This window comes from Amphibalanus amphitrite, unplaced genomic scaffold (assembly GCF_019059575.1).
Source record: "Amphibalanus amphitrite isolate SeventyFive unplaced genomic scaffold, NRLGWU_Aamphi_draft 000022F_arrow, whole genome shotgun sequence".
In the NCBI taxonomy this organism is placed as follows: Eukaryota; Metazoa; Arthropoda; class Thecostraca; order Balanomorpha; family Balanidae; genus Amphibalanus; species Amphibalanus amphitrite.
In genome coordinates, this window is record NW_024881518.1 from 190,268 (window position 1) to 218,165 (window position 27,898).

A 27,898-nucleotide genomic window follows, 5' to 3' on the forward strand; every position below is an offset into this window, starting at 1 on the left:
TACAGTGTGATATACCTGTCTATAAGTGCTTTTATTCATCTATCGTGTTAAAAATCATGCTATAAATTCAGCATTTATTAAAATATACATCACATTTAAGCAGTTACTTTCAATTAAATGGGCTTACTAGAGCATGAATACACAATTCCGCGTGCTACGTCGAATTTCCCAGCAGGGCCCTAATGGCAGTCGGCAAAAGCCGTGCACAGTCCAGATATATAGTGGTCTATGCATGAATATAATATATTGAAAGTACAGACATATATATGAGACAAATATGACGGTCTGGTGTTCACAGCTTTCCACAACTATTGGCGCTAATTGATGAGAAGGTGGGAAAGTGAATCTGAATTGCTATTAATAACACTTTGCATTTAGCTCGGTAGAGGACGATTTATAACCATCTTCCCAACAGACACAGCATAACCACACGGAGCCCATCTCCGGACTGATTCAATGAGGGTGACAGACGACAGTACACCCCTGACTGGTCTAATAAGGCACCAGTCCACCCCTGACAGACTGGTCTAATAAGGCACCAGTCCGCCTGTGACTGACTGGCCTTATGCAGACGGCAATCCGTCCCCAGACTGGCAGACTGCTACAGTGGCTGCTTCTTGGAGTAAGGCTCCAGGTCACACGCCGTGAACCCGTAGTTGTCCATGTAACTCTGAAACAGGTCATTTGATATTAGCCCGCTGGCTGGGAAGGTATCGACAAGTACCGCTACAACCCTTTAATTCAGTCGCGAATTTACGGAGATATATGCGCACACAGGCGTAAAAATACTAAATAGTGCCTCTGATTGACTTGGCTAAATGTTTATGACTTACCATCTAGTGAAGTAATAATAGTGCGTTGGTCTTCGCTCATCCCGATAATTAAATTGGTCGTTACAATCACCCGTAAGATTTTCCATATGCCATGTGGATAAAAGTTCGAGGGACTATGGACTGACCTGCTGGGCGTCAGACGCCGCCGACTTGGTGTCCACCACGGCGATGTAGGGAGGCGGCGGCTGGTTGTCCCTGATGTCACCCGTGACAACCGCTACCCGGCCGCGACTGCGCTGGTGAGACCTGAACGACGCGGCAGGGGATAACGGACGGTCAGTGCCGGCTCAGATATATTGAGAGACGCGTCCGCGACCACAGAGCCAATTCACGCGGTAGTGAGGATGTTTTCCTGGTGCGTTGTTATGTAACTAGTTACATAGTCGCTCTCGAACGGTGATGCGATCTTTACCCTCCTAACCACGGACTTGTATCACGTTACCATTACATATTCCTCAGGCAATGTGTTCTTTATGTTGGTCCCTGTGGATTTGCGTCACGTTTCCATGGTTACCTGAGGCACTCTTTGACGGCGCAGGTGATGATGAGCGCCAGGCCGATGACAATGACGGCCGCCGACAGCAGACAGACGGCGATCCACCAGCCCCAGGGCAGCCTCCACTTACTGCCGGTCAGAGCAGAAATGAACAATACGGTGACGCATGTGTAGCAGTGCTGGATAAACTTGAAAATAATAGCGAATTAGCATAAATAAAACGTGTTAACGTGCTGAATTCAAGTCAAACTGCTACATTTTAAGGCTTTAATGACCTCCGAACACAACTTTTCAATAATTGCTCAATTGGACAGAGAACCATTGTAATACGTTGTCTCCGGCGCTCGTGCATTGCCCACCTACCGTTCCCAGCACTGGAGTCCGCCGGTCTCGCCGTAGTAGAACGGCTGGCATTGGCACACGCGCTGACTGGCCGGGCAGCTGGCGTGCTCCAGCTGCCAGTTGCAGTCGGCTACCGTGGTGCAGTTTTCACCCAGTCGGCCCCGCTCTGACGGAGACAGTTGCAGTCATAGTCACTAGTCAGCCTCACAGTTACAGTCGGCTACAGTGGTGCAGTTGTCGCCCAGCCGACCCCGCCCAGTGAAAAATGGCCACGATCAGTGTCAACCGACATTCGCAAAGAGCATAGCCCTTCTAAGCTCCGAGTGACCTACTGAGCTTGAGGACTAAATCAATCTTGAACTGCCATCAGTCGGTCGGTCGCTGACTGAGAGGCGTTAGCCCTTACCTCCGGCGGGTCGGCAGATGGCCGTCAGGTAGCTCTGGCTGTCGGCGGTCTCGGTGTAGCCGGGCTGACAGCGGCAGCGGCCCACGGCAGGGTCACACGCCTGGTGGGTGTCGGCGCACTGCGAGTCGGCGCCGCACGTCTCGTTATAGTGACTCTCTGCAATCGGACCGCTCAGTCAGGGACGGTCGGCGGGGGCTCGCCCTCTCTCGGCGGAAACTGTTTCCCGTCGGTTAGAGATAAGCCGGTCTGTTACAACACAACTCCTATCAGGTGCACGTCTTTAACCATGCAATGTGCAAAATAGAGCATTTTTATCATGGCTATCTAAATCTATCCGAGGACCGAGATTAAGCGCATCACTTATTATTCACCGTCTAGCTTATCGTTGACTTACTGAGCAGACATGTCATGTTGACGACCACGCTGTCCGGCTGGCAGATACACTCGCCGCCGGCACAGACCAGGTTCTGCGTGACGTCACATCCTATGTCACAGGAACAGCTCTCTCTCAGGCCGACGAACGACGCTGTCGGAGCACGCAAAGGTCACCACAAGTGAAAAAGAGCCACAAACGTCAACACCGGCACAGTCATACAAACGTGACTCTACCTATATCAGACGTAGGTCCTACGTCACTAGTCACTACCGTATCAGATACAGGTAACGATAAAGGTCTCTGGTGAGCTAGAGATAGGGATTCCCACTAAACTGCCGGAGCAGAAGCACAGAGATAAATGTGAATCGCCCCATGAGTCGGCAGAATAACAACGCCAACATTTTTATGCCGTTCGATTTTGACGAGAATCGTCAGAATGTCGAACGAACGACCTGAATCAATGGAGTAAGCGCTCTTGCTTGATCATTGTCCTTTCAACGCATGTCTTATATCTACTCGATGTCTCACGCCATTTCATCCTAAGACGGATGGTGTGTTCAGCAATAAACAAAACATTTGCTTAGACTAAGATCCTTGACATGTTCGTCGTGCGACGTCTACATAGCCTTGATCTCTTTGCTGACCACTGACCAGCCAGAGTATCCGTGACCTACGAGTAGCGGCACTTCTGACAGCCTTTATCCACTGATTCGTCAATTACGGCCGCTGTGCGATTGAGGTGCCGACCGTGGCTCGGTAGCTTCCTATCGGCGCCGTCCAGCTAGCAGAGGTCGCTCGACACGGCAAGTCAGAGTGCCAGAGCAGAGCATATAGATTATAGAACAACGTCAGAGTGGCGGTCAGGGGCGCCGATAGCTGCGGAAATCCCGACCTGGCTCACCACGTATCGGAGCTCTCGACCGCCGGCCGCCCGGGCCGGTCACAGCCCAGGGCAACTCGTCACAGCCGCCCCAACGGTGACCTCACTGCCCTCCCGGTACTTGCGCCGCTGATAACTGTATAAACAACACCGCAGCGAGAACACAATGTGCAATCTGCGACACTTCGCGAGTGTAAATATATGAAATAATTGTGAGAGAGCGATAGCTGAACGCGTGCAGTCATGTCTGCCACAGTGAAATTTTTAGACTCCGACTTCAATGTATTACCTTATTGATGATGGATTAGGCATTAATTATATTCTAGGCGATTCAAATTGTAAGACAAAAACCGTCAGCCTTACATAAAAGTCTGTGTCGTCGGCATAATATGCAGGGCATTTCACAGCACATCACACTTGGGCTGTCACCCTCGTCACCCCGATTTTTTTTGAAAAAAAATCTGATCCACAGGATATTGTAAACTATCGAGGTGGCGAGGGGTGTTTCGACTTTCGACACCCCCCCCCCCCTCCCTCCCACCTTATCGGCTCGTGCATCCTGGGACGGTTACGTAAAGATAAAAGCGGTAAACGGCGTTCGGAAGGTCGTCGAAATCGTGAAGGAAATGCGCTCGTCACTTTTTATGGTCAGGTCACCAGAGGTCAACAATGGCTAAATTTTCCTATTGACTTTGTCTTTGTGGGATATTCCCGAATCCCGCTTTCATTTTTTTTTTCTGAGAGAGCGTTTTTGGGTCGCCTTCCCAACAACCATCGTGTAACACACACCCGACACGCATGCTCTAGGCGGGCGATGCCTACAGATCACTTTCTGAATATCGCGGCGGATCGCACACCGCAAGGTACGCAGATCCCTCAAGGAACTCGGTCCTCTCACCTGGGGCCTCCTTTCCGCAGCCACGCTCCTGCCCAGCAGGCTCGTCACCAGCGCACCACGCTGGTGCCGCCCAGAGCACCAGCACCAGCACCAGCAGCGGGAGCCAGCGGACGGCGCGGCTGTGCTCCATGGCGGCCGCGGCACCTGTGCGGCACACCTGTGCGCCGGACCCCTCCGTCCGATCGGCCGTATCGCGCCGAACGCGTTATCATCGGCCGTGCCCCCGCATCGCACAGCTAATGTTGGCCAGTAGTTAACAGTCTGCTGGTTTTCGGCTAGATATCACAGCTTCTGGCTTTCGCATTACCCAATAGTTAGGTATGCTCGCCAATAGAAGCTACCACGGATGCTGCGGCTGCACTCTTGATCATAGGTTACTATAAAATCTTTCAATTTTGAACCGAAAATAAGACAGACGACATCCTCTTTCCATACTCGAAAAGGTCATGTCACATTCATCTGCTGTAGACTATTCGGTCTACAGCAGATTAAGTCACATTCAGAGGCTAATGCCGAAATATGACGACAGTGAAACGTCAACATCGGTTCACTTTTGCAATAGGGGAAGTTGGGGGAACGCCGAATACTTTTTTTCTGACGCCCGTAGCACGCAAGGTAGACAACATAAGCTATTCTTGTTGGCGTCATTCGAGAGGCCAGTCTTTTAACTTTCAAACATACCAGGCGCATTTGATGAATTCGCATACCGTTAAGCGCACAAACTAAAAATATCAAAGAAGTGACTTCTTCGGCGTTGCCCCGGACTGCGGGGAAAGCCGAAAATGGGAGAAATGACCTACGGGGAATGCCGACATTGATGTTTTGCCACTTTATCTCAAACTTTATCCAGAATTTATCAAAGCTGACACGCATTTTAACCCTAGAACGCCTAGGGGGGGGGGGGGTGTATCAACCCCCCCCCCCTGAGGTTTTTTCGAAGTGCACGCTAAACGGCTTGTCGTAGCGGGCTGAAATTTTCAATACCCTCTGGGGCAACCTTTGCGCATCTTTTACCGAAAAAAAAATTGATCGGGTCATGTCAGGTCACGGAGTTATGACGTCATAAGAGGTACAGCCTCCGGCCGACAGTTACCAAACGTGTGCGCCGAATCCCTAGGTTTTCTGCCGGTGATACCCACATTGTTTGATGGATCATGATGAAACTTCCCATGCATGTTGGGGCAAGCATTGGCTATCGTGTGGTGCAAGAAAATTGACCGGGTCAGGTCAGGTCACGGAGTTATGACGTCATAAGAGGTACAGCCTCCGGCCGGATTTTCACCAAGTGTGTACCGAGTCCCGAGGTTTTCTGCTGATGCTATCCACATTGCAGTGGATATCCACATATCTTTTCTGAGTCGTTACCTACAGTATTTATAGCGGAGCAGTGGTCAACAGCCGACGAATCGGGACAAACACCGGAGGGTGATGTGACACCATATCACTCATCAGCAATAGGCCTCTTACTTTTATAGGGTAAATACACCAAAAACACCATATATGATGCAGAATTGAGTGGGGAATACGTTGTTGAAGGTTTGAAGTTAATATCTCTCAACGTTTTGCCGCAATCGTTGCGCAAAGTTGAAAAAGTTTGATTTTTTCGGAAAATTTGACCTTTGACCGGTCATAAGTAGGTCAAATGTTGACCTAGGACCAAAAAAATATACCACCAATCGCGAGATCTCGTTGAGAGCAATCCGTTGGTTTTTTCCGCTAAGCTCTACGACCTTCCGTTTCGAAACGCCAGGGGGGTCGTAACAACCCCCCCCCCCCCTGGTCGTTCGTGTTATGAGAAATGGCCTGGTCGTGCGAGGGTTAAAAGCTTGAGGACGCTTGGTGCACACAGGAAGTTATAATTGTGTGATATAATAAGAAAATGCCAGGTAAATAATTCCTTATAGGTAACAGGCCGTTGTGTCGGTTGAAAGTGTAATTTGTGTGACTAAAAATTCGCGTTGCTATTCTACAGCAGTAAAGTCCACGTAGCGTGCTTTAACGTGCGTAATTGCACGTTTTCGGCATTACCCCAGCCAGCCATACTTTCATTTGCAGGCCCATAACTTTTCAACGTGCAGTATAAATTTCAAATAGGCAGCACTCTTATGCAAAGACATGCTGAAGATTACTTGACCGAATTGGCCAGACAAACGGTAGCATAATGAGTAAGAAATGCAGCTTCAAAGGCGCATGTAGTACAATGAACGCGTACCTTGAAAACGCTCTTGGCGCCCTCACAGCCGAAGTATTCCGAATGACGACTCGTAACAAACATGCGATAATTGTAGTCACTTAAGCTTCAGAGCATCACTGACAGGTGGCATCCATGTCTTACGGTTTTCGAAATATCTCGAATTTCGGCTTTGCCCCAACTCCGGCATTGCCCCAACTTCCCCTATGCAATTATATTTAGCCAAAATGCATCGACAAAACATCGGCATTCAGCAACCTCTCTCGGCGCCGCATCAAAAACACCCAGCTGAACGCTAATGGTCCTAGGTCTACAACCTCGGTACGTCACTCAGTTTATAACGCCCCACCCGACACACCACGCGGCACGCACACAATTTGCCACTCATCCCTTCACCAGTCATCGCCGTCATCATCCCAGCCGCTGTGCTGTTTGGGGCCATCAAAGTCCTGGCGCACATCATACACGAACTCGGGCTGGTCGGGACGCACCACCTGCCGGTTAAAGTGTTCGTCCATAGCGGCCTTCTTGCGGTCCAGCAGCTCCGTGGACAGCTGGTTCAGGTCCTCGTCAGGGTCGACCCGGAACTCGAGCTCCACCCGGGGCAGGATGTCCTCGACGCGTCCTCCGGACAGACCCTCCTGTTGGACACCCGGCCAATGTCAGCGCGGACATGTTACGTAAGAACGTGACATCCATTAACCCGCGCGGGGCTGGGGTCTCCAGCCGAACGCGCGGGGCTGGGGGGGGGGGGGGGTAAATTTTACCCCCCCCCCCCTGTTATCTCCCGAACTAACGGTCCGATTTGGAAAATTCAAACGCCAATCGAAAGCTCTCATCACGAACTACTAAAAACATGTACTTAATTTAAAGTTTGAGGTCAAGGTCAAGGTCAGGTCAAGGGTACAAATTGCAAGTTTCTACAGTATCGGCCTTGCACCGTAGTTGCCGAAGAATGGAGTCATGGACTGAGACTGATCGCCCAAAACGTGTTCTTAGGCTACCAAGACAATATTCGTTGCATACAATATCATTCAGAGGTCAAGGTCAAGGTCAGGTCAGGTCAGGTCAGGTCACCAAAAAACAAAATATAGAAAAGGGCATGTGCGACACATGTTTTATGGGTCATTTTACTCATAGAATTCAATAGGTACACTCAATAAGTGATATGGACCACCTTTGGATGAATTTCAGGTCGAGGTCAGGTCAAGGTCAGGTCAAGTGAGGTCAAATTTTGAAGTTAGTTGTTAAGGCCTAAAAAGGTGTCTATCTGATGCAGTTTTTCACGGCGAATCGAATGGTGCTATTTTTGTTTCCGTACGAGGTCTAGAACTTCCAAAAAAGTCATTTTTCAAAAAAATTGTGTGTCGTGACGTCATAAAATTTTGAATAACTCCCACATTTTTGAACCGATTCTTCTAAAATTTGGTATGTAGGTGCACATAGACCACTTCTCTGACATATATTCCGGTTTTTTCGATAGACTCAAAATTTTGGATTTTATAATGATTTTCCCAAAAAAGTCAGTTTTTTGAAAAAATTTAGGCCAAAATCCAAAATTTTCAAAAAACCGAGATAGCCATTTGATAGACAAAGTAAAATTACGTATAACCTTTTTTGTTACGTCTTGATTCCTTTAAAAATGAAGATGTTAGCGGCGTTTGAACTTTTGCCGTTTTTGAGGCGAAAATGACGAACATGACGTCACTAAAACGTCAATATCTCAAAAATTTTCCGACGGATTTCGCTCAAATTTTCAAGGAACGTGTCAAATTGATGTAAGAAAAGGTACTGAAAGTTTGGCGGCGCTGCGCGCCGCCGTTTTTGAGATATCGCAAAAATTCGCGAGGGGGGGGTAAAATTTACCCCCCCCCCAGCCCCGCGCGGGTTAACGGCAGATCGGTGTGAGGGGATGGGTTGGTTATGTGGGAGTTTAAAATGCCTCTACTCATTACCACGGCAGGATAAGAGGCACTGACCTGCAGGACGCGTAGCATCTTGAGCAGCTTGTTCTGCGGCACGGCGTCCAGGTGCGGCCGGTGCCGCTCGCGCAGCTCCTGGGCCACGCGCGCGCAGTTGCTCGTGGCCGTCAGACTTTTGACGGGCATTTTGCGGAGCCGCAGGGCGGCACCGCTCCGCGCCGGTCGGTACACCAGCAGCAGACAGGGTGGAGACAGGCGGATACCGAGCTTCACCGGCCGGCCCGCCTCCCCCTCAGCGGCGCTCGTCATCGGAGCCGGCTGTGCGGTCAGAACGGCCCGGGAGGGGGTCACACTCCTCCAGGGCAACACTCCTTACGCCTCGGCCAGGTAATAAAAAGTTGTTAAAATCGTTAGGTGCGTAAATAGTTGCTATGGTTAGGTACCATGTTTAAGATCAAAGTCGGGTCATCACGAGTTGAAGGATTTACACTCTCCCGATTGAAACATTTTTGGTGAAACAAACAACTAGGTACTTCGACTAAAAAAAAACTTTATGGTTCGACATACCAAACGGGTATGTGATAATCCACATCGGGATGGAAGCAGGGGCTTACTGATTCATATTAGAACGATAAAAAAGTACCAGCCACTGAAACAGTAACGACACCGAATCGACGCTGCCCACCTTACCCGTCTGACGACAGATCATCGGCAGATGTGGTCCAGCCGTCCGTCTCCTCTTCACTAGGGAGCACCTCCACAGGGACGTCGGACAGCGGCCACCGCCGCACTCCCGCCGCTGGAAAATAATCCATCGTCCCAGGGGACTGGAGGGAGGGAGGGGGCCTAACCGCTCGCCTGCCGTGCCGTGTGGGAGCCGGGATCAATAATGGGAACATGGGTGCGTTCCCCAGCGTAGTGGCCGATACTGAAACCAGTGGTTTGCGAGACTGCCAGCAGGTGACAGTATAGTATGTGCCTCGGTGCAATGAGTCCGCAATTGCATACCACTGAACTGAGTGTTCTGTAGATGCATTACGATAAATAAGAGATGATTCAAGTGCAGTCATGACTATGCGCACTTCTAGACCTGATGAGCCAAAGATCGCCAGGTCAATAAGGGCCTCATTTTATTGGTACGTAATGTGTCTAACGCTCGTCGCTCGCTGGCACGGGCTATTCTGACTCAGTAGCCACCGCGCCGGTTGACAGAGGCGCGGTGGCTACTTCCCAACGTAATTGGAATACGTTGGGCATAATTGTGTGGGCCTCCTTCTGTGAAGAGCAATACGATCATTTTATTTCAAAGTTCTGCGCTCAGTATAGATGCCGCCGACGAAAGTGGGCCGCACTGCACTGCATGACCTTCCCCACCCAACCCCCCTGCCCGTGCCGTCGAAGGATGCAGACTGATCTCGCAGGTCAGGACGGTCAGGTCAATGAACTGTGTCAACAACCAATGACCTTTCTCCAGAGAGCCGTTTATTCAAACATTCGAGCTAAATTTGTAAAAACGACCTAAGCGTTCAGGTATGAATAACTTTCGAAAGATGGTCAGAGACCGACAACAATTTTCTGGATCTCTTTTATGAATCTCTGTATTTTTAAGTGTCATCTATTTGCGAATCAGTGAGTGCGTGTCTTCGAGTTAGTGTTTACCTTGTGTGTGTATTTTATGATGTGGTATGACTTCGCCTGTTAATGGGCCTTGAGCCTGTTGGCGATTTATTTGAATAAATAAATAAATAAATAAACAATAGTTAGGTATAGGCATTGGAACATTTTTTCTTGATGAAGCGCTTCGAAAGATGTACGTACCTATGTTCTTTTTATTTGGAAAAAGGTCGAGGGCAGCTTCAATCTCAACTGAACTTAAATGAACTTGACACATGAACTGACATTTGTGCTTATGTAATCGCAGGCGCTGATCTAGAATTCCTATCTATTATGGTTGGGAGCTGAAAATAATATGACGACTGACGAAAAATGTGTTAATTATCCTTATAATAACGTCTAAGATCTACATTACCAACCCGTCTAGTGTCTATGCACGAGTAGTTATATACTCTATTCACGGCCAAATTATCATTATCCAACGCATAGGCGTCGGAACGGGGAGGACACCGGGGCACCGTGCCCCACTTTGATTTTGGCATTTTAACATTATAGCCCTATGGGCGTTGCATGGAAAGAATGGGACTAAAAGTCGGCAGTGCCCCCCCCCCCCTTAATTGAAGGTGATCCGCCGCTACTGATCCAACGTCTATGATATCGTAGCACATCAAATCTGCGACATCGCAGCTGGTCTCCCAAAGCCTCGGATGCTCTGCACTTTGAGCCGCACTTGCAATGAGGCTGTAGGGCCATGAGAGCTGTCAGAGATTATTCATACCACGGTGGGGGCCTATAACGGTCCGTCTGGACTTACGCCTACTACCCTGCCGACCCTCTACTACCGCCTCCCCTTCCCGCTGTCGATCTCTGCGCGTTCCGGGAACGTGTCGTCGTTCCCGGCGCGACTCTGCGCCGCGGGTCGGTCCGCCCGCCCGCCCGCCCGGCGCCGGCGGCGGTGTGTCCCGGTCAGAGCCGGAGGGCGGATCCCGGGGCGGCTGCGGCCCAGACGGGACACGCGGCACGCGCCCACGGCGTGACGGGAAGTGACGGCGCGCCGCCGACCGCAGAATGGACCGTCACATGCGCAGCGGGCCAGCGCTGACCGGCTTCGTCAACATGACCCGGCCGTACTCTGCACATGGCACGCGGCCATATCCGCCAGTGTTGTGCATTACACCCACGGTCGGCCCACGTGGGCACCGCCTATAAATAGGGCCAATGCGCCTAATATAATAACCGCAACGGTACCGCGGCACCGAAACCATTCCGGATCAGATTTACCTCAGGTATTCGCTATGCTGCCATTTTTCTCCCCAAAGGCTGAAACAGACCCCTTCGAATGTCGGAAAGGCGCATGGCGCATGGGAGAGCCTATGAAAATACACCCACTATCGACCGCATTTATTGGACGCACTGATAGTAAACTGATGCGAGCGTCAGCTGTTCTATTTAAATTGGCTCTCGCATTCGAATTTCCGAACTGCCGAAAGAGTCTGTTTCAGGTATTCTGTACACTGTTAGATGTGCCGTGTGCAAAAAATCTATGAGTATAATTGAACCTACAGATCCGCTCCCTCCAGTGCAAGTTGCAATGTGAGGAGTTTATTTATCCTACTTGAGACGCACTGACTCGCTCGCTTTACGCATTACGTGCCCTACGTTATCGGGAGGTGGCGCGCTCGAATTTCGATACCGTTCCCAATGTCATGCCGCGCCTACCACTAAAGCAGGCTCAATCGAGTCATGGTGATGCCATGGTGATGATTATTATTATTAGGTATTTTATTTTCATTATTTGTTTAGTTTTTTATTATTATTATTTTTGCTCAATAAGTTTTAGCGCGGCCTTTGAGTGGGATGGGACGCGCTGTGCCGGTGTAGATCAGGAAATCGCCGCACCAGTTCGGTGACCAGTATAGGTAATTACTTTTGATTCGGTCAAGAGAGCGTTATGTTACAGGCCACTGTGCATCTATTGGCAGGCGGCTCATCGGCTTGCGCACCGAATGCAGTAAATGTATTCATCGACAGTCGCAGAGAATGTAGCAGGGAGAGGGAATGCAGGCACTGGATGATAATAGACGCTTTTACCGGAAGTTCGAGGATATGATACCTTACGCAGGAAATGGCCGACGAATGTGTCGCGTCTTATTCATGATGACCTCGACGCTGTCTTTTCAAGTCTTTGGGCTTTCAAAGAAAGCTGGGAACAATTAGGCATCGAATTACCAACATGTATGGTTGTGTCTATTCGCCCACATGTCCGAAGAAGTGGGACCAGGGCAAGTTATGACTGCAATTTGACAAAGAACCAGAGGAGGACCGCGCGCAGATGGTGGATCGAGTCAGAGCGGGGCGGCGGCTCTGTAGCGTGGCTGTGCAGTGTGCACTGAGGCATGCCGGCGGCGGAGGTCCCGGCACCGCCCACCGCAGACGTATTCCGCTGCGCAGCGCGCCGGCCGGCCGGCCCGGGTCACAGGGACCGGCCGGCGCGCAGAACACTTTACGACGGTCACACTATACGGCGGCGAGCCGTCAGCGAAAAAAACGGGAGGGAGCGGCGCTTTTTCGGTGTGGCAGTTCTTTATAAAGAGCACTCTTAGCTAACATTTGGGCGCCATATAGCCTCGTTGCTGGTGCGCCCTAAAACACCAAATCATCATCATTAGCTAACATTATCTGTGGAAAACTGTAGTACTGTACAAAAAGTAAACGATTGATTATGCTTAACATGGGTCGATCAGGTTGATCAACGTCTACGGACAGTGGCAAAGCTTTATACCTAAGCTGAAGCCAGAGGGCGCTTTATGGAAAATGAGCCTTGTAAGCGGATGTTCCCATAAAATAAATCAGTAGACAGCTAGAATGTATGAGGCATGGCCATCCGACATGGATCGAAGCATTATCCGCATTCAAATTGACAATACCAAAAAAAGTTATCGGGCCTTGCCCCAGGCCAATTAACTGACATGGCCTCGAACAGTTTTGTCGTCTGTTAAGTGAATAAATAGGCATCTTAACACTTATGGGATATCACCATCAACTTCATTTCGGATTCGACGACCATTTCGGTCTGAAAGATGCTCTCGGGACCTCACAACTTCGACGGACAATACGCAACGCACTAAAATGAAAGAAATGATAGGGTTAAATCAAATGCAGTTTGAAAGAATTAAAAGTAACGTTCTATTCCCACATCACAAACCTTCAAGTAAGCACACAAGCGATGCCTTTAACCCTCGCTCGTATAGGAGGGGGGGGGGGGGGGGGCGAACGGACCCCCTTCTCGGTTTTTGCGAATAAAACCAGGGGGAATGAGAGGGGGGCGAAACGCCCCCCCCCCCCATACGGGTGGTAGGGTCCGCCGATAGCCATACGGGGCGCGGGTTAACAGAATTGGTAACATGTTACAAATTCTGTCATAGAACCGGAATTGCGCGATCGGATGGTAAAGGGCAGGGCAAACGCAACAAGCTTCGCTTAGCGAGGACTCTGTCCTTGTGAATCCTGCCATTCAAAAGCAAATTCAAAAGGTTTTTTTTTAGTTATAAATTTAGTCCGAACCTTTTGATGGGAAGGATTCACAAGGACAGAGCCACCGCTAAGCGAAGCTTGTTGCGGTGACCCTGCCCTCTACCCTCCGATCGCGCAATTTCAGTTCTATGGCAGAATTTAGAGTCCAAAGTTTAACGTGCGCACATAGCCGCGCACGGCCAGTCCCCTCACTGACTTCACCTGGCTACGGCCTCCCACCAACCGCAACCATACCTGTCAAGAGGCCCATAAATGTCAACCGCCCGTCGCGCTTCGAACCCGGACTGTTGTAACAGGGAACGCGTGCTCTCACCACGCGGAGTCCAACGCTCTACCAACTGAGCTACGGGACCGGCTCGGACTAAGGTTCGGACTAAATTTATTAAAAAAAAACTGTCAAAGGCGGCTGGCAGCTACTACAAATACCTGGCAGGACCCCTACTGGTTGACCTGACCTGACACGACCTGACCTAAATGCATGAAGACATCATCTGTGGTCAAAACTCACATGATATTCGTGATCAGCACCCCGAAAAAAAAACATAGCACCCACACTTTACGACGTCCTAGCAGGTCCCGATCTTCCCGACTTGTGGGTCATTGACCTGACCTGGAAGGTCAGCCAATGACCCAGGACCTTAAAATTGGGCATCCTTCCTCCCGTTACGGGCAGCACGCCCGTTTTTTCTGCGAAGCTCTAGCTCGATCAGCGAGGGTTAAATTTTCTCTACCGCTTCTGTTTGATTCGGGCCCCTTTCCATCTTATGCATAAAGATTTGCTCTAAGTAAAGACTATGTCAGTAGGTCCTCCCGGGTCCGTTCAGGGCCCTCTTTGACCAGTCCCTTGAGATATTCCCTAAGCATCGGAAAAACTGTACCGTCGCCGGCTCCCCAGATCAGGACCACTTCCATTGATTGTAGTTGGTAGATGACCGGAGTCAGGCATTTGACCTACGCTATGAAATTTGATAAAAATGGCGAGATCAAGCTGACGGTCTGACCTATCATTCGGTGGCTCGGGAGTCGGGGAAAAATTTTACTGCGCACACGGAATATGCAAAACCGGGAAATAACGAATTACAAAACTTACGCTACCAGTTGACAGAATCGAGAGGGAATATTCAAACAGCGGCCAGCAGGGCGCATGTTTCCCCACTACAGACCCGGAAACTCCATGGACGCATCATCCCAGACCTTACGGAAAGCAGCCGTCTGGCGATTCCTGCTGCCTACCCCTTTCGGCCCCAAGTCGCGCAGTTGCACGTGCCGGCATCACCGTCGTCTGCCGGGCGGCCTCCCCTCCTCCCCCGCCGGCGGCGCGACGCCCATTCACCGAACGGTGCACACGGCGTCACCGGTTGGCCGAACCCCCGCGGCGTCTTCTCGGGCGCCGCTGCAGTGCATGACCCGCATGGCAGGAGTGACGTCATACCCGCGGCAGTGTGATGGTGTGACGTCAGTGGCAGCATCAGCCGCGGCGCGGCGCGTTTTCTCCGTGCTCGCCGCCGTCTCCGGCCGTCCGCTATATAAGACTGACGGAGGGGCGTACCGGCAGTAACGGGACCGCAGGGTCGCGCGGGGTGACAGAACGCTCGACTACGAGACACGGAGATCGGCTGAGCCATGGCGGCCGCGCACGTCATCTGGCTGCTGCCGCTGCTGGTGCTGCTCGCTGGCTGCGGCCTCTCACAGACGGCCGTCCCCAGACAAAATACCGGTGAGTGTCCAACGCGGCCAAATAGGGCAGCGCTCAGCGCTCAGTCAACCCGCCAGCTCTGGCACTGACTACCCCCCTTGCCGTTTCAATCTTATTGGGCTAGGATCCCTTTATATAAAAAGCGTAATGGCGGTCGCAGGACGCAAGGAGCAAACAGCACCACTTTTTTTTCTTTTTGTCTCCGGTCAGTCGATTCCCTCTGAGCCCATGTTAACAACCAAAAGATCAGATTCTGGTTTTAGGCAAGTAAATAAGTTGAGGGTAAAATGGTAAAATGGATGCATAGCGTCAGCTCGACACGCTCGCGGTTGTTATGTGTCGTCGAATCGATTGATGCGTTTTTTTTTAGACGTCTAAATAGGCGTTGACCTTAGGCCAAGGGGAGGTCAAAGTCGGCCATTTAAGGATGATCAGATCTGATGAGAACGCTTAATATGCCTCGGCAATCGACATATATAATTCGATTTCGCCGCCCATTCTGAAAAGTGAAAACATAGTTATTGTCATGTTCGATTGACCAGCTTAATTTGATCGGAAGTTATCGAGGAAGGACTCTGATGACCTCAAGTAAGCGACGTCACTCAACGTTCAGGATAACAAAAGTGAGCATCGAGCTTTCCGTAGAGAGAATGAGTAATGACGCTAAGATTTCAAGGCTTTAGAAGGGCTTAGGTCATTTCCGGCACTATATAGGCAGTTGCAGTATTCCTTCGTTGAGCTATAATGAAGGTGAGCATGAAGATCACATGACCGAGCTGACCTCAGGTCTTGACAAGTGTGAAAAACATACGTACCTGCATTGCACAAATTTGTAAAGTTGTAAGAGTAATCAAAGTTGTAATACTAGCAATCACTGTCGGATCCAGAAATGCGATCTTGTACGCTGCGTGGGGACATTCCTACCCCCAAAAATTGTTCTCCAATGCTCCAATGTCCAAAACTCTCCGGATTTCGACTTCTTATGCATTACTGAGCAGTTGGAAGCAAACTTTTCATGATAAAAGTTGTTTTGTTTTCTTTTTATTGTAAAAAAGCAAAACTGTTGCTTTCGGGCGACGCTTGGTGGAGGGGGGGGGGGGGGATTATCTGCACAAAATGCCCCCTAGATCCACCAGTTAGTTATGAATTGTGTTTTTTATTTCTGCCATGATCATTACATATATAATGGGTAAACAATTGATTCCTCGTTAAAGCTCACCAGTCTATTTGTTTTGGCAAATGACTGAACAAGCAGGTCACACCTAATCATGTCGACGGCTGTATCGTAGCGATACGATGACGATGACTTTCGATATAGTAGCGTTTCCCAGTCGCGCGATGAAGTAAATGCAACAAACGCATTTAGATTCGGTTCTGAATTCTGATTCCCAGACCCACATCCTTTTCGGGTGGCCAAAATGTTTGTATGTAAAAACTGGTAGTCATTGGACCATGCCTAGCCAGTCACATGGTTACGAGCACATGGCAGCTCAGTCTGTGTTTACCGTTGTTGAGTTGGGAGCACGGTTACATGTTCGGCGGGCCAAGCAGCAATGTTTATATCCATACGTTCTGTTGCTGGACAGTGTGTTTGACTTTTGGTCCACTGACTACTGACCGGTCAACCGGACAGTCTTAGCGGTCGGCATGTCAACGGGTGGTCACCATAACAAGGGGATACCCGCCCCCTGGGAGGATCCCCCCAGAGACGTCCGGTCGGAGAGGGCGGCGTGAATGGGAACGTTCAAATGGGAGCCGAGGAACCAGAGGCCGGGAGCTAAGACAGTAAAGCTAGCTGAGCACTGACCACTCATGAGCAGTCAATATTTTTGAACTGAAGAGCTGGTGAGCTTACGTCGACAGTTGATTGGATCGTCTTCACGTGTAGGTATATACCCAATATACCCTAAGAGCCATGCATCCAAAATTTGTGCCGTTTACGGCTTCAAGTTCAGTCGTTCCTCATTTATGATCGTTTAACTAGAAACTGCGTATCTCAGCTAAATTGCGAATATATTATTGCAATTATAATTGAGACCGAGTTGACGTAAACGTTTTGTAACATATGTGCCGTTATACCGGCACGTTGTCGGAATAGATCCAAACATAATTTGTCATGAGAACAGCTTATTATGTAAGATACATCGCTTGCCTTCGTCAAGCAAGAGGTCAATAGGGAAGCAAGGGACCAAACACTAAAAACTAATAACAAAGACGATGACTGACTGCCTGGATCATTAATGAATGAGCATTGATTCATTGAATGGATATTTCGATAGCGTGGGCCGGCAGTCGCGACAAAAAATGGCCCGCCACGGGCAGAGAGCTGCGGACGCCGGAATCCCACCGCGGACGCTCGGAAACTACGGGCTGTGCGCGGCGCACTCAGCACCACGAGGTCATGTTTTCATAGGAGCATGAGCGCTCAACACTGTGCGTGCATACTGCATATTTTCACAGAACTAGTGTGGACTTTGCTCTCTGGCCGAGAACTTCTTCTCCTGCGCAGCTGGCCGCGTCCTTGCCCCCGATCCTGAGCAGCGGACCATGCGCGGCGAGTCCGGTCCACGGCTGGTGGAGGGACGATAACACATCCCACCCCAAACAGAGCCACGTGGCGCGAGTGCGACGCCCACCATTATTCTTCATCTGTGTTTATTTCTCTTTATGATGTTTAGTCTGTATGCGCAGGACCTGTCATAATTCTCTTTCAGATGGTTATCATATGGTGTCATTATCAACGCAGTTGGATGCGTGGGAGGAAGGGGAAAAATACCAAGAAATACGCAACGCCTGCTAGGGCAGGGGCAGGTCTTAGCTAAGGGGATCAGCAGAACTAGTACCGAACTAAGGCATTGCCTTGGTATCCTGTCCCGGTGGTCACTCTCCCAAAACATCGGCTGTTTGCTGTCCTCGGTCAAAAATTAAAGTTATGCAATGGTTAGCAAAAGTTAAGGGCAGACGGTTATGGTTGATTATTTATTGGGTACTGCAGGACACTGAAGGTCTGTCGTAAATAATGGGGTGTTCGTTCATACCCTGGCGGAGACTCGCAGAGGTCGCGTAGTGCGTACCCTGCGTAGTTTGGGGTAGTCGGTCGTCCACACCCTGACGGAGACTAGCAAAGGTCGCGTACCCTGAGCAATGTAGGGTGGTCATCCTCAGCCCGGCGGAGACCCGCAAGGGTCACGTACCCTGTGTACAGTATGTAGTTATGGGGCGGTAACGCTCACCCTCGCGGCGGTTGCCGGTTGTCGGCAGACCGGAACCGCGCCGGAAGGCAGCGTCTGAGCGGGCCAGGCCCGATACGATAGTAGGATGTCCACAGTGTCTGTCCATCCGGCGGACGCTGCGGTCGAATAGATCGCGCCATGTCATGACGCTGGAGTAACGGAAAGTCCCATCGGAGATAAATGGAGGAGAGGGCTCATGCTTTCCGGTTCGATTGGACGTTACACATGGGACCAATCAAAACACAGACATTGGAGCCGATATCACGGTTCAGGAGAGAAATGTAAAAATGACATGTCTACATAGTCCAGACACTGGCCATGGATCGTCGTGCGATGACCGGTCACTGACCTCGCTCTGCCGACCGCCAGCCCCCGGCGAGGGCTGCCTGGACGGCCAGTTCCACTGCGCCAACGGGCGCTGCGTCATCGAGCGCTGGCGGTGCGACGGTGACGACGACTGCGGCGACGGCAGCGACGAGGACCCGGTCGAGTGCGGTGAGTGACCCACCGCGGCAACGGGCAGCTGGACCCGGCCGAATAGGCACGTTATCATGAGCAGGCAGGTTATACTTGCACCGACGACAGGCTGCCATGGTGGCAAAGTGATACAATTGCCAAATATTTATGGTTCAAAATCAGAAGATATTTTGTTTTCAGCGCTCTAGCACTGTTTACATTCTGAAGGTCGTGTTTTAGTTCATGCTCACTGGTGACCTTGTCAGCGGCCTGCGCTGACTACGGCTGCAGATAGTCACTGACCGTGACTGTGACCGTGTTATCCGCAGGCGAGCGCGCCTGTCGCGCCGACCAGTTCCGGTGCACCAACACGAGCAGCGGCGCCGTCCAGTGCGTGCCGGCCTCGTGGAGGTGTGACGGCGCCGCCGACTGCGCCGACGCCAGCGACGAGGCCAACTGTGGTAAGTCGAGAAACAGAACATCCTCGGCGGGAACGGACCCAACAAGGGCGGGCGAGATCCTTCCTGAAGTGGCACGAACCCTTCCCTGGGCGAGCTAGAGCCTTTCCTAAGCCGGCACAGACGGGCGGAGTAGCAGACCCTCTTCACTTTTCTTAGCAAGCATAGACGGGAAGAACAGCAAGCCGCATATGGAAGAAGGCACTTAATACTAATAGTGGCTTCCTGTTTTCGAATTTTTATCGCGTATTTTAGTTTTTTTTTTACCATTGATGACTATCGACAGACAGTTCCATATTTGCTGGCATACATGCTTGAATATCTGCTCTTGCCGACACCAACCACAGCCTACAGCAGCGGCATATTACCGAGATTTTCCGCTCTGCTTGCAGCCCAGTCCTGCACGCCAGAGCACTTCACCTGCGGCGACGGCAAGTGCATCAACAAGCGCTGGGTCTGCGACGGAGACAACGACTGTGACGACGGCTCCGACGAAATAAACTGCCAGGTGAGTGGCGCACAGTGCTGCTGTCAGGCAGTTCAGCTTTGTCAACTACGATACCGCTGTGTGCAGCTCCTGCTCATCTACTCGAAATAATGTAAAGCTCAGCTGTCCGACGATTGATGGCTGGCGATGCCTAGTTTGAATATTCCCAAATGGTAAAAGGCTTCTTCTAGCAGCGCCTGAGCCCCAGCAGTCATTGCCCCTTACCTATAAAGCCCCACTTTTCGGCATTAGTCCGTACGCCGGCTCCGAACGCCCGACACACATCCGGCTCCGCTCACGGTGTGGCCCCTTTCTCCGCAGAGACCGACGTGCAACTCGGCGTCCCACTTCACCTGCTCCAGCGGCGAGTGTGTGTCAGCCGCGGCGCGCTGCGACGGCGACAGGGACTGCGTCGACAACTCGGACGAACAGGTGAGTGTCGTCCAGTGTTGGAATTTTCGTTTTCGCTCCTGGTCTTAGAGAATATAACCTCTCCGGAGAAGCAACCAGCTTTTAGGACAACCTACCGTAAAACCATATGTTTCGCCTACTAAATGTTATAACTGATAAAATGTGTCACTTCCAATGCTAGGTATTTCTGCATTTTTTAGATGCAATTATAGCAGTTTTTCATCATACAGATAAGAAAATTTAGAAGATCCTAGGTCCTGGAGCATTAATTTGTAAAGAACAAAATTTTGCTGACCTGACTGGGACCAGAAAAGGGTCTTATTTCCAGCACTGGTGTCGTCCTCTACCGACCGACAACGGCAGCGGCCGTACCCTTCCGCCCCAGCTACCCAAGCGTCAGTAGATCAGTCGATCACTCGATCAGTCAGTAATTGGATATGAGCCTGTACGAGTATCCGTGACTCCCGTCCATGTCAGTGTAATGTGTTAGGTGTCCCGTTCCACCGCTGACCCTATCTCCCACCCCTCTCCTCTTCAGGGCTGTCCGGCACCCTCAGACGCCGGCGGAGCGCAGTGCCGGCCGGGCGAGGTCAAATGCGGTGACGGCTTCGTCTGCATCTTCCACGCGTGGCTGTGTGATGGCGACGCCGACTGTCCGGACGGATCGGACGAGGACCCATCCAGGTACCGAACGAGGTGGTTCCCCTGTCACACGGAACATTTATCATCCCTCGCCGCGGGCCCTGCATCTCCCGTATCGCTCCGCTCACGGAATGTTGCAATGTATTGGGGATTTCCCATTCGGTCCACACTGGCTGATGCCGGATACGATCTCGGAGAGAAAAGGGAGGGAGGTATGTCGGCAATGCCTTCCTGTGAACTCGAGTGACCGCTGACGTATGCGGAGGTGTGACCAATGCTGAACCCGTTCGTAGAATCTCCTTATCCCTGTCGTGGGTTGGCGACCGTATCGTGGATGTATGTGGCCGGTCCCGACCTGTTGACCCACACTGTTACCCGTTGTGACCCACTGTGAGCGCTGCTGAGTGCTGACCCTCTCTATGACCTACTGCAGGTGTGGCACTCAGTCGTGTCGGCCGGACCAGTTCCAATGCGGCGGCCTGGGCGAGTGCATCTCTCGGAGCCTGGTGTGCTCCGGGATGCCCGACTGCAGGGACGGCAGCGACGAGGCCAACTGTGGTGAGTGCTACCGGCGACTGATGGACCTTCAGTCACATGATCACTGAAACTGCATGTTTACCTTTGGAGTTGCAAAAGAGCAACCTTTGGAACGAGCGCCATCTGTGGCTCAAAAATATATCCCCAACATATGTATCACGAATTCCTACCAAACCACGACCGAGGGCGAGGGTACGTGGCGAAGCCAAGAATGTCCCAAGTAAGCACATATGGTGTGACTCAAACTTGTGTTATGTCCACAGAGGGATGTGACCCGGAAAGCCAGCTGCGCTGCGAGAACGGCACCTGTGTGGACGTCTCGCTGGCCTGTAACGGCATCAACGACTGTGGCGACGGCTCGGACGAGGGCTCCCAGTGCGGCTCGTGCGCGCGGAGTAACGGCGGCTGCAGCCACGGCTGCCAGGACCTGCCGGGCGGCCGGCGCTGTTCCTGTCCGGACGGGTACCGGCTGGCGGCAGATGGCACCAGCTGCCAGGGTGAGCGGCATACGACTCGGAGAAAGGCGTAGCACGCTGTGACGATATGGTCACGCCATTGATTTAATTCTCTCTACACCCAAAGTTTCTGAAAGATGCCCAAGCGATTCGCGTTCTTTTCCTCATTTCGTCCTCAGCTTCTTAAAAAACGAGCATACCGACCGTCACGATCCACAGCGACTGATATAAAACTTCGTATCGCGTTTCAGACATTGACGAGTGTGAGAACCCGGGAGCCTGCAGTCACATCTGCATCAACCAAGTGGGCCACTTCAAGTGCGAGTGCCACGCCGGCTACGTACGCGACCCCAGCAACCATGCTTTCTGCAAGGCACAGCAGGGCCACGCCAGCCTGCTGGTGACGCACAGGTCAGTAGTGCTTGCAAGATGCTCTTGCTCTGCAACAACCAGAACGGTTGTAGATTTCAAATATCAGTAGACCAATGTTCCATTGTTTGGCGAGTCCCGATCCCAGCCTCTCGACAGATCCGTCAATCCGAACTCAATCGCCAAAACAGAACAAGACACGTCAAGTTCTGTTGCCATTTGAGGAACCATTGTGGAGATGAGAATGCTGACATCGAACTATTACCCACCATAACCAATAAACCAGTATAACGCCTTTTGGGGCGACTAACGGAGCGAGCGAGAGGGTGGGCCTTGCACGTGCGAAATTGCGAGGGGGTACCTCCAACTGACTTGTGCACGGCACCCTACTAACTGGTCTCTAGCGATGTGCCAAATTTGGGCACAATCGGCCCAGCCGTTCTCGAGATCTGGAAGCGGCACCCTGCACGTGCGCACGTGCAAAATGGGTCCCAACTGACTTGTGCACGGCACCCTACTAACCGGTCCCTAACCGTGTACCAAATTTGAGCGCAATCGGTCCAGCCGTTCTCGAGATCTGGAAACGACCCCTGCACGTGCGCACGTGCAGCAGCACCCCAACTCTGGCACATGTATATGCAGTGCCTAGTGGGTGCCTACCTACATGCCAACTTTCAGCGCAATCGGCCAAGTAGTTACCGAGATATTGCAACAATTACAAAAGTGACACCTCTTCGTTTTGCACGTGGCACGTGCATAAGGGGTCACCCACATGCATCGGGAATAGTCCAATACTTGGTAGAAGGAATGAAGCTACCCTACAAAAATTACCGCGTGTAAATCGGTCAAGTGGTTGCTGAGATATAAGCCTCGCAAAAGCGTGACCACGGCCGGCCGGCCGGCCGCTCATACTCAGAAATTTCCGTTAATCTAAGGAAAGACTACGCTCGCTTCGCTCGCTCCGTAATTACATATACAGAACCTGGCTGTGTCTTTCTGGCATGCGGTTATCGCCAGTCCCCACCCCGTCTGACGTTCCGTCGCGGTATTTGCAGGACAGACATTCGCCAGGTGGGCCTGCACCGTCGCGAGGTCACGTCACTGGTGAACGACACCAACGCCGCCACCGCGGTCGACTTTGACTTCCGCGCCGGCACCGTGTACTGGGCGGACGCCATGGACCGGGCCATCTACAGGTAAACGAGGCTTGTATGATCTCATGCCAAAGACAGTCTAAAAACTTTGTGGCACGATAGTACATTGATAGCACCTCAAGCACAGACTGCCACAAGCAGCCAGTGAGCGAATAAGCAACGTGCCTTTCCCGAGAATCGAACCCGGCTGTAACTCCTGCACGTCGTCCGCAGCGCGCCGGCGGAGGACGGGTCGCGCCGCTCGGTGGTGCGCGTCGCGGTGCGGCCGCAGGGTCTGGCGCTGGACTGGGTGCACGGCCGGGTCTACTGGACCAGCTCGGAGCCGGGCAGCAGCGGCGTGCACACCGCCCCGCTCGACGGCTCCTACCAGCTGACCGTGGTGTCCGCGGAGACGGCCGAGCCGCGCGCCATCGCGCTCGATCCCGTCGCCAGGTGAGGGAGCACACCATGAGAATGATAGCTACCTAGTCCAGCATATCCTGGTCTGATTTGTCCATCGACCACACTCATCTACCACGGACATCCCGAACTTTACCTCCTTATTTCATGCTTTGAAACCAAGGGTTGGTGTCGAATAAGCCCCCGCAGTATGATGGCGTTGCGTTGCGACTTCCTTTTTCATTTACTTCGGTCAAATTTCAATGCTCGCCTGACCCAGACGTTGTTCCAAGCAATCACTTTTAAGTACCCTGGCTCCGAGCGCTGAACGGCGGGCGTCGTTTCAGGTGGATGTACTGGACCGACTGGGGCACCGTGCCGCGGATCGAGCGCGCCGGCCTGGATGGCAGTCGGCGCCGCACCATCGTCGACACCCAGCTCCAGTGGCCCAACGGACTGACGCTGGACCTCGAGAGGCGCAGAATCTTCTGGGTGGACACGCGCCGAAGGGTGAGCACAACGCACTGACACAGAGCCGCGGGACTGTGACTGAGGCTGCAGTGGCACGGGGTGTTGGAGAGATTAGACTGTCAGAAGTTTGGTGGGGAGTGGTATCCCAAGTTCACTGCATCGAACCTTTAGATATCAGCGTGAGCGTCAACGATCGGGCTTAACTTACATTCACAATGACATATGCTGCTTGCTGGTGCTAGTCTTTGAAGTTCTTTTCTTATTTGCTCTGTTTCGGTATCAGCAACTGTGATCGTAAATGTGCACTCTGCAATGCACGCCAAATACCTACCACTAAATACCGCGCCTAGACACACAGACTGCCCAGCTTGGTGACGCCTCTGCTAATCCGTCGGCAGGTGCTGGAGAGCGCCAACCTGGACGGCAGCGGCCGGCAGATCGTCATCAGCAGTCCGCAGACGCTGCACAGGCCATTCGGCATCGCCACCTTCGAGGACAGCGTCTTCTGGAGCGACTGGGAGCGCAGGGCCGTCTTCAGCGCCAACAAGTTCACCGGCGACCGCGTGGCCGTCGTGACCCGCCTCGGATCGGTGAGTCCGACTTTTATTAGGATTTTCTTGGTAAACTGTGTTTGGAAAATGGGTTCTTATTGGGCTAGGTGAGTTGGAAACTTTGGCTCGATCTGTAATTGCTAGGCGTGTCCCAGCAGTCCGCGTCACGACAATTCAATGAACATGTCCGGTCTCACGAAGTGCCGCAAGCGATGCTGTGTGGCCGGCCCGGAGCGCTACGAACTGACGTCCCTCCCCCTTCCGGGTCATTTCAGCTGCAGTTCGAGTCGGACGTGCGGGTGTACCACCCGTATCGGCAGCCTCCCGGCAACAACCACTGTTTGTCCGACAACGGCGGCTGCTCGCACATCTGCCTGCCGGCGCCGGACGAGCAGCGACCCACCAGCTGCGCCTGTCCGTCCGGCCTGCGACTGGGCGACGACGGCCGCACCTGCTCACAGCAGCCGTCAGGTGAGAGGCGGGCTGCGAGACACGAACAGTCAGCCGGGATATGAGAGCCACCCGGTCGACTATGACCAGCGACCCTTGGCTACTGAAATGTCACAGAGAGTCCAAGGAGACCTTAGACAGTAAGACTTAGACAGGTTTTGTGATGTGACTATGCCCGGTAGAGCACTCTGTTGTGTCATAAGCCCTTTTGACTGGCCCTCACCAGAGTGCTCTTCACCTCTGACCGCGCACCGTGCGACGCCTTTCTCAGAGGATTCCGGTGAAGCGCAGACGCCGTCGTCCCTGTCTCCGGCGGCTGCGGGACACCAGGCCATCTCCTCGGAGGACCAGTCGGGCACCACGACAGCCGTGGCCGCCACCGCTGCTGTGCTCATCATCGTCGTCGCCGCCGTGGTGAGTAGCACCTGCACGTGGCTGGTCCGCCACCGGCCGAGTGGCTCAGTCCGCTGCGTCGCTCAGCTACATAGAGCATAGTACCATCCTTACCGGGCGGCTCAGTCCGCCGCGGAGCCCAGCTACCGGCCGTGCGTGTATAATGCGAATACCAACTGCAGTATAGTCAACTACATGACATTGATCATGGGATGTTCTTCTTTGCCTCCTGCTGACCAAACTACCTGTGCACAAGCCTCCACACTGGGCGGCACGGTTCATATGTTCCAAACACCCGAGTGGATCGTTTGAGCACACGGTGTCAACCTTCCGGCGGGGTATGATAATCGTACCTTCTTCTGTCCCCAGGCTGGGTTCCTGGTATACCGTCGCGTCAATGCGAAGGGCTTTCGGAGGTTCGACAGTCCCTCGTACAGCAAGTCTCTGCGCGACGTGGTGAAGCTGCAGAAGACCAGAATACACAACTCTCCGTCCGCGACAGATGACGAGGTAGGATGTCACCGATGACGAGGTGGGGTGCGAACGGCAAATGCCACTAAATGTAAGACTTACAACGTCTTCCAGTGCGTTGTGTGAGATCAGTCCGCATATGGCTTTTACTCAAGACGCCGGTCTATTGAGCTTTAGGTTGTATCGGCCAAGCCTCGCCACCCAGGCTAAATAGGCGAACGCCAAAACGGCATGCCTAGATGGCACTGTTAACCATATCAGGACCCACGTCGCTGAAAATACGCAACATTCCCGAACCTTACGTTCTTCTTTGACTGGCAGGTCCTCATCACTTCGGGCGAGCGGCGAGAGGCGGCCTGATCTCAGCTAAAGGCGGCCCTCGACTCCAATGCAGCGTCAGCGTCTGCGTTTGACACCGGCCTCCATAGCAGTCTGCGCTTCCCCCGACATTGTTGATATGTAATGTCCGGCTATGTCACTTTTGTACCAGTTACTACGGCAAGTCGTGGTCTTCAGTGAGCCGTGAGGCAAAATTGACTGAGGTGTCTCAACTAGGGTATTGATCCCCTCCATCGACTTTTCTCTCTGTCATTTATATTCCAACGGCGTTTTCAACAGTCTCAACAAGAAAAATATGCCATGACCTGAACTGCCAACATTTTGTCTGAAGTGCCACAGATTGGTACTTAACAGGCAGGACTTTGACAAGGTTCTACAAGGGAGTGGAGCGTAGAAGCCCAAGTGACTTTACTAGTCCATATCAGACATTTAGTCCTTCTCGCCTCCTATATCCCACGTTCCTCGCTGGTGATATGCAATGTGCATCTCCATGTCGTGTTATCATTTGGATGGACAATGGACATACCAAATCGTGTGATGTTACTTGGGGTGCACAGGGAAATGATGCATGTGTCAACTGTCAAGCTTGGTGTAGTTACCGCTGCGCGATGACCTACGCTGGCAAATACGAGGTATGCTAACTAACGTTATAGCGAAATGAAGACATATCACTCAGCCTCGACAAATGGCACATTGTGCTTAATCCCATTGGCCTAATTACTTTGGCCGCGGGTACGCAATTCCAATTTTTTTTGTGTTTCATCTGAAAACACACGATTAGTCACCACAAGACCACATATTCGCCACGCGTCATTTTCATTTTTCGCATTATTCATTAATCGCAAGAACATGCCTTAGGTGCAATGCGAATAGGGCCACTTATCTGCCTTGTATGCATCGTGTTGTTAGTCACGCGTAGTCTATGATGTATCAAATGTCTAACCAATACGACGGATAGTACGGAGCTGTGTCGAAGCGCCAGTCTGTCTTCTTTGAATGTGTGAGTACTTATGTCGACTGTTTATGCTGATCGTATTGTGCGAATGGTCCCACTGCAATGTTCCTCTGTGTAACACTCATTTGATATCATGCTCTGATTGCTTTGTCACTCGTTTAATTTAACTTTAACTAGGGATATAGCGTTAAGATGTTGATTTCGTTTCTCCATGTAAGTCCGTTCTTTACTTCGCGTGTGCATATTAGTTATGGAACGTCTTGTAGCTTGCTGGCGCCGTGTTATGCATAACTGGACATTGTGATAGCTGTGTGAAAGGAATGATGACAATGTGAAGCTCAGAGCGTGAAAGTGAAGCTTTGTGTGTACAATGAGTAGTATTTAAATTACAGTGTCTTAGCTGTACTGTGTACGAGCGAAAAGTCTGTACCATAATGGAGTGCGTTCTTTTGACCCCGTCGGGTCAGTGTAAATAAATACATATGCAATAATATGAGTGA

General features: G+C 51.7%; 2 protein-coding genes across 4 annotated transcripts in view; one reads left to right on the forward strand and one right to left on the reverse strand.

Annotated features, from left to right (window-relative positions):
- Nucleotides 1-27,898, reverse strand: part of LOC122392396 (glycine-rich cell wall structural protein 1.8-like) — a 52,162-nt gene that overhangs the window by 17,506 nt on the left and 6,758 nt on the right. The window contains exons 2-10 of one of the 3 annotated variants that reach the window (XM_043387230.1): nucleotides 9,035-9,143; nucleotides 8,402-8,662; nucleotides 4,232-7,063; nucleotides 2,472-2,603; nucleotides 2,078-2,233; nucleotides 1,693-1,837; nucleotides 1,348-1,458; nucleotides 959-1,079; nucleotides 61-670 (exon numbers count right to left, since the gene is read on the reverse strand). The exons of 1 other annotated variant lie outside the window; for it this stretch is intronic. In XM_043387230.1, coding sequence (XP_043243165.1) covers nucleotides 602-670; nucleotides 959-1,079; nucleotides 1,348-1,458; nucleotides 1,693-1,837; nucleotides 2,078-2,233; nucleotides 2,472-2,603; nucleotides 4,232-4,361 — 864 coding nt within the window. In that variant the 5' untranslated portion in view covers nucleotides 4,362-7,063; nucleotides 8,402-8,662; nucleotides 9,035-9,143 and the 3' untranslated portion in view covers nucleotides 61-601. Of the gene's footprint in view, nucleotides 1-60; nucleotides 671-958; nucleotides 1,080-1,347; nucleotides 1,459-1,692; nucleotides 1,838-2,077; nucleotides 2,234-2,471; nucleotides 2,604-4,231; nucleotides 7,064-8,401; nucleotides 8,663-9,034; nucleotides 9,144-27,898 lie in introns of those variants that run through there. One more of the 3 variants, XM_043387222.1, reaches the window with a different exon arrangement.
- Nucleotides 15,017-27,894, forward strand: LOC122392390 (very low-density lipoprotein receptor-like). The gene is made up of 17 exons (XM_043387198.1): nucleotides 15,017-15,209; nucleotides 18,791-18,916; nucleotides 19,207-19,338; nucleotides 19,728-19,843; nucleotides 20,144-20,254; nucleotides 20,772-20,917; nucleotides 21,309-21,433; nucleotides 21,676-21,909; nucleotides 22,119-22,278; nucleotides 23,292-23,432; nucleotides 23,604-23,822; nucleotides 24,116-24,278; nucleotides 24,638-24,829; nucleotides 25,066-25,261; nucleotides 25,512-25,654; nucleotides 26,003-26,143; nucleotides 26,426-27,894. Exons 1-17 carry the CDS (start codon nucleotides 15,116-15,118, stop codon nucleotides 26,462-26,464), a joined length of 2,478 nt encoding a protein of 825 aa, XP_043243133.1. The 5' UTR covers nucleotides 15,017-15,115; the 3' UTR covers nucleotides 26,465-27,894.

Coding starts and splice junctions, on each gene's coding strand:
- LOC122392390 (XM_043387198.1), top strand. CDS start 15,116: ATGGCGGCCGCGCACGTCATCTGGCTGCTGCCGCTGCTGGTGCTGCTC. Junction 21,910..22,118: donor AGATGGCACCAGCTGCCAGG/GTGAGCGGCATA, acceptor ATCGCGTTTCAG/ACATTGACGAGTGTGAGAAC. Junction 23,823..24,115: donor GCGCTCGATCCCGTCGCCAG/GTGAGGGAGCAC, acceptor GCGTCGTTTCAG/GTGGATGTACTGGACCGACT.